The 6,000-nt window shown below is 41.3% G+C and overlaps 1 protein-coding gene across 2 annotated transcripts in view; it reads right to left on the bottom strand.

Moving 5' to 3' along the window:
* Positions 1-1,199: 1,199 nt before the first annotated feature.
* The window catches only part of Hk2 (hexokinase 2), a 57,515-nt gene continuing 52,714 nt past the window's right edge, over positions 1,200-6,000 (bottom strand). For both annotated transcript variants that reach the window (XM_020181826.2, XM_020181833.2), the window contains exon 18: positions 1,200-3,742. In XM_020181826.2, the coding sequence (XP_020037415.1) occupies positions 3,598-3,742 (145 nt within the window). In that variant the 3' untranslated portion in view covers positions 1,200-3,597. The remainder of the gene's footprint in view (positions 3,743-6,000) is intronic.

Below are 6,000 nucleotides of genomic sequence, written 5' to 3'. Positions count from 1 at the left end.
GAAACCAGGCTATCGCTATATCCCTCACCCAACTTGGGGTTCCAGTTCCTGCCCCACCCCCAGCTTTTGGAGACTGAGTCAGCCGGTGGAATAGAAGCACCTTTTCTTGGTATAATCTCAGGTTGCTTTTCAGCTCTTCTACCACCTGTATAATCAAGTCACTCAATTAAAATGTTTGTAATAACTAAAGTGAACTATTTTCCTGACTAGAGCCTGAAACAGAGTGGGTAGTCTCATTATATAGACAGTTTCTCTTTTTTAGCTATTATGAGCCTACAGTAGTCAATATCCCTGAAGCTAAATATTAGTACCAAACTGGATGTATTTCCTTACCCCAAATTTCTGCAAGATTATATAGAATCTGCTTTTGATGCATATTACTTACTTTTCCTCCTAAATGTATTGTACCAATTCATATTTCCACTAATAATCAGAATGGCCCCACAAACTCACCAGTTTATCATGAAAAAGCAGGACCTAATTTTAACTTCTGTTCCACCACTGGCTCTATTATTCTCTTACTATTGATCATATTCCTCAGTTACTGTCAAGCAACATTGTCAATGTCAGTGAGCATCACTGGGGATCTCTGGGGAATTTACTTCCCAGATTTGTGTTTTGTTTATTGGGGAGGGAGAAAGGCTGGTGGGGAGAGAACAGAGAAAGGTGATTTTTTTGGATGGTCACAGGGGGGCTACATATCTTGAAAGTGAATCACATTGTCTGCTGAGACAAGCTGTAGCCCCAAGACAAGCTGGCTACACCCCAGCCCAGATGCACCAGTGGGAAATGCAGAGCTAGCCATGGTTTGTAGTAGTGATATCCAGGTGCTCAAGGATGGGCCAGGAAGTTACCTTCCAGTTCCATTAGGATTGAGTTTCTGGAAAGGGAAAATCTGGGATCAGGCCAAGTTGTATCCACATGCCTGTCAAATACATACACTTGGCTTTCATATCTGTAGGCTCCATGTCCAGAGATTCAACCCACCAACCTCAGATCAAAAATATGTGGAAAAAATTTGCATCTGTATTGAACATTACACACTTCTCACAGTCCATACACCCTAAATTACCCAAATTTACAAGCATTTACATTATTACACTATTTTACATTTTATGTAAGGGACTTAAGCATCCACAGGTTTTGGTGTCTTCAGGCAGGTCCTGCAACCTACCAAGAGACGACTATACACTCAAAAATCAAGACACCCATAATTTATTCATCGGACTGACCAGGAAGTATTAACATGCCCCAAAGATTTCCATGCTCCTAAATGCACATTAATATTTCATCAGATTGCACACTGAATATTTGAAAAATGTCACAATTTATTAATAATAGTGAACATCACATAGTTAATTCATCTAGTTCTCTATTGTACACAGTGACAACATCTTCACTAGACTGGGTGCTCAAGGATTGAGATGATCCATGTTCGGCACATCCCAGTCAAAGACTGGGATCACTGTATTTACACAGAGCAAAGCAGCATCAGCAAGGGGCTGTTGGCTTAGTGCGAGGAACACAGTCAACATACATTGTCCAGCATTCTTGACTGGAAACCAACAACGTTAATAGCCAGCTACCACACATTTGTACCTTTAAAAAATGTGTAATTTCACAGATGGTGCCTAAATTTAAAATTTAAGATTCAAAAGTTAAAATTCATCAGTATTTTGTGGGTATCCTTTAGTGACTCATAAAACTACAGATGGCTTTTGGCTTTCATTATAGTCAGAAGCACCCACATTTTGGATCAATAATTGCAGATGGGGGCAGTTGAGAAGCTACAGACAGGCAGAGCAAGCCTGGAAGAAACGAAGACTTGTCCCCTTTGCTCTGTGCTTCCCAGGAGGACCTGGGCAGTTTTCACTTATTTATACCCTATCTGTTCAAAAATGACAACCAGGCACTGTTCTCAGCACAAGTTTGAAAAATGTGCAAAACTTGGGTGCAATCAAGTGATGAGTTTCTCTTCATCTTTCTATTTTGATCTTATATCTTACTTTGATGTTGCAAGGCCTCTTTTTCATGTTGTATCCAGACTCAATGTCTGTAGTTGTTCATATTTTAGGGCAGAAGTGGGCTCTTTATTCTGAATCAACAGTACTCTTAGAAACCAGAGTATGGGCACTTTTGTGCCACTCCCATCCCTGCCAACAGTGTGAAATAAATAATGTGTATAAAAAATAAAAGTGGGTCAGCAGAACAATGCCAGCTCAGTCCAGGGAAGCACACTTCTTATAAAGCATTTATAAAACAAACCTTAGGTGAAATTTGCTACCCCCAAAATGTCCCTGAGGTTTTGTTTGGTTTGATTGTTTAATTGCTTCATTTTTGGTTTGTTATTGATTAGATACAATTTTTTTTAATAAAATTTTTTGGTGGCTTCTTTTATCTTGTCAGATAGCTTTAAAATACTGACTGCCCTAAGAATAAAGATTTCTAAGCAACAGATATTTGAAATGTTTCCTTTGGTTTCCTTTGGGTAACATCCCATATGATATCGCCCCCAGGAAAGTCTCTTGATAGAGCAGCTGGCTGCTGTGGCTTCTTCAATCCATTGTCCCAGCCTGGGTCTCCGTCCCTGCCTTCCACACATTTCCTTCAAGGAAGGAGGAGCCAGAAAGCTGACACTTTGCCATTCACTCACCCCAAAGAGCCTTCTCTTCTCTTCCAGCAGGCGAATGAGGTATTTCTAGTATCTGGTCAGTATCTTCACCTCACATCCCTTAACCACACTAATCTACTAATGAGGCCAAGACTGAGGAGACCCTGCATATCAATATACATAACAAATTAACATATAAATACAATACGTACAATTAACTGTTACATGATGAAGGAGCAGACCTACTTCATGAACTAAAGAAATTTCAAACATAAATTAAAATGAAAATACAGTGTTTCCACTTTTGCAGGAAAAAAAAATTAAAAAGAAGCCAAAAGGTTCTCTTTCCCCCAAAGGTCTAGAGCTCATGAAATATTCAAGCAGCCATGATGAGATGTAAGGACAAGCACACCTGACTCTTGGCTTTGGTCTCACTGCCCAGTCATCAGACTCCTTGAATCCAGGAACAACAAATGCTGACTCCACAGGGCAATGCTTATAGATAAGTTGAAGAAGGGCTCTCCCTCCACCCTCTCCACTCTGCCGGTAGGAGGATCAGCTCATGTCATTAGTGGTCACCTCCCAGATCTCTGACAAGAGCAACGGTATCAACATCCAGGCAGGAGGATGCTCTCCACCTAGAAAAGTCATTTTCAGCTCCAAGGTAAAGCAGCCACATTTTCAACACTGTCACCATCTTGTAGGATTATTCAGGAATACGGAATTCGGTCAGGGGGAGATGGCTAAAGTTTAAAATTTATAACTTTTTTTAAGGTCTAAGAGAACCAATGGGAATGGTTGTGACCGGTGTGAACAAATCCTTTCTTCTCAGGATATTATTACTGAATATATACAGAGACAAAACCCAGTCCAACAGTCCTCTCAGCCAAGGAAAAGCTGAAGGGTCTATCTCTTACACAAGGGGATGGCATCTTATAATTTAAAACAGGGAAGAGGGGAAGAAGTCCTTTCTGGTTTCAGGGGTTCTATCGCTGTCCAGCCTCACGGATGCGGCATGCCACAGCAGTGATGAGAGCCGCCCCCTTCCCGCTGCCATCCTCAGACTCCAGGAAGGACACATCGCATTTAGGAGCCAAGTCCTTTACCGTCTCATGCATGACTTTGGCAAAGCTGGAAAAGACGGGAGAAAAACATAGAGAAAAAGCACTTTAGTCATGACTGATTTGGATCCTCCAAGGTGAGATCCTAAGAGGTGAAGCTAGACCCAGGAATAATTAAGATGAGAACAATGACAACCACAATGTGATAAACCTTCACTATGTATTGTGGATCAGAAAATTGAGGCTTGGAGGTGCTAGTAATATACACAAGTTGTGTATCACAGTGGGCAATGGAGGGAGCTAAGATTCAACACTGGATTCTGGTGAACTGTGCTCTTAAAACTATCAGTGAATGATAGGTTTAACCAGGTGTGGTGGTGTACATGTATAATTCCAGCACTCAGGAAGCAGAAGCAAAAAGATCTTGAGTTAATGTCCAGCCTGGGCTACACAGTGAGAAAGGGCAGGGGTAGGGGGTGTTCAACAATCATGGAAGTCACATGCATGCCTTATTGAAGTGCATAAAATATTTGTAAACCCTAGAAGGCAGGACCAAGACCTGTGGATATGATTTTACATTTTCCATGGGTATTGCCTCACATCAGACTCCACATATCTTCCAAAATGGCATTGAAAGCAAAGAAGGAAGACTACAGGACATTACAGTAATCACAGACCATTTCCATATGGGACAGTCTCCATTCAACCCAACACAGCAGGATCAGGATACTCTCCCACCTGTGAAGCTAAGGACACCAAATCCCAGGGATGGTGGTTTCCATCCTTGCTTGCTATAGTTAGCATCTAAAATGCTCCTTTGGGCAAGTGTTAAAGGCTTGGTCCCGAGCTTGGAGCTATTGGGAGATGGTGGAACCTTTTAAGAGGTGGGCCTAGTAGGAAGTCTTTATACATTATTGGAGGAATGCATAAGAAGGGACTAGGGGACCATAGTCTCTTCCTTTCTGTCTTTTTCTCTTTCAAGCTGCAAGGAGAGCAGCTTTGCTCCACACAAATCCCACCTTGATGCGCTGCCTTGCCACAGGACCAACAAATCATGGACTGAAACTCCAAAACTCAGAGACAAAGTATTCCTTCTTTCTTTATAAGTTTATTGTCTCAGGTATTTTATTACAGTAACAGAAAGCTGACTAACACAGATCCCTCCAACCCTCATCTAGAGCCAAGGCTCCTAATATCACAATGGCACTAATCATTAAGAAAAGGGTCTTGGATCTTCTGAGGTCTCTTCTTTTCACTAAGACTCTAGGAATTAGTCTTAATTCCTTGAAATAAACATAGCGAGAACAGTTCAGAGTTCCATCCAGGACTCTGTGTCCTCCCTTCCATCCTGTCTGTACTGACTAAGCCAGGGTTCAGATCTCCTCCTTTAGCTGTTAGCTCAAAGGATAGTGTTTGGGGTACTTTCTAACTTCAAAATAAAATACTCAAAACCTACACACAAGTGAAGAAAAACAAGAAAGCGATAAAGAGGGGGAAAAGGAGAAGAAACATGGAGAGAAGGAAAGTAGTAAAAACTTTGGTACTTTCATACTGACAAGATGGTATACTTCTTGTATAAAGGGCCAGGCAGTAACTACTTGTAGTACTGTGGGCCAGCCTTTGACCATGGATAAACGCGTGCATATGGCTGCATGCCAGAAAGACTTTACTTACAAAAGTAGTCAGTGGCTGGCACTTGCTAATCCCTGCCCTAAACTACAGAAAAACCACCTTTCTGGAACTCCAGCATATGTTCTGCATATGTTTCCTGGAACATTCATAGCAGCACTGTTTGTAATAGTCAAAATGCAGAAATGATCCAAATATCACATCAACAGTAGAAGCAATGGTAGCATACTCATTCAAAAGCATGAGATCCAGCCCCCCAAATTAACAAGCTATAATTGCAGACTTCAATGTAGATGCCTCTTAAAACAATAAAGGCAAGTCTGGTGCAGTGGCATACACATATATTTCCAGCTACTTGGGGAGGCTGAGGCAGGAGCATCACTTGAGCCCTAAGAATTGGAAGCCAGCCTGGAGAAGATAGTGAGACCATGCCTATAAATAAATAAATAAATACTAAGTGAGAAAAGCCAGTTACAGAAGAGATGCCATGTGATTCAATTTATGGAAAGTTCAAAAATAAGTAAAACTAAACAATATAGATGTACACTGGACCCTTGGTATTGGTGGGTATGTGGTTCCAAGGAGGTAAAAACACAGATGCTCAGGATACATAGAGTTTAGTGCTGGACTGCAGATGCTTGATTCATTTTTTCCCCCTAATGCCACCCACATTGCATAAAAGACATGCCACCTTTCAAC

Source organism: Castor canadensis, chromosome 12 (genome assembly GCF_047511655.1).
Source record: "Castor canadensis chromosome 12, mCasCan1.hap1v2, whole genome shotgun sequence".
NCBI classification, from domain to species: Eukaryota; Metazoa; Chordata; class Mammalia; order Rodentia; family Castoridae; genus Castor; species Castor canadensis.
Note: the sequence above shows the minus strand (reverse complement) of the source record. Positions and strands in the feature narration are given on the sequence as shown.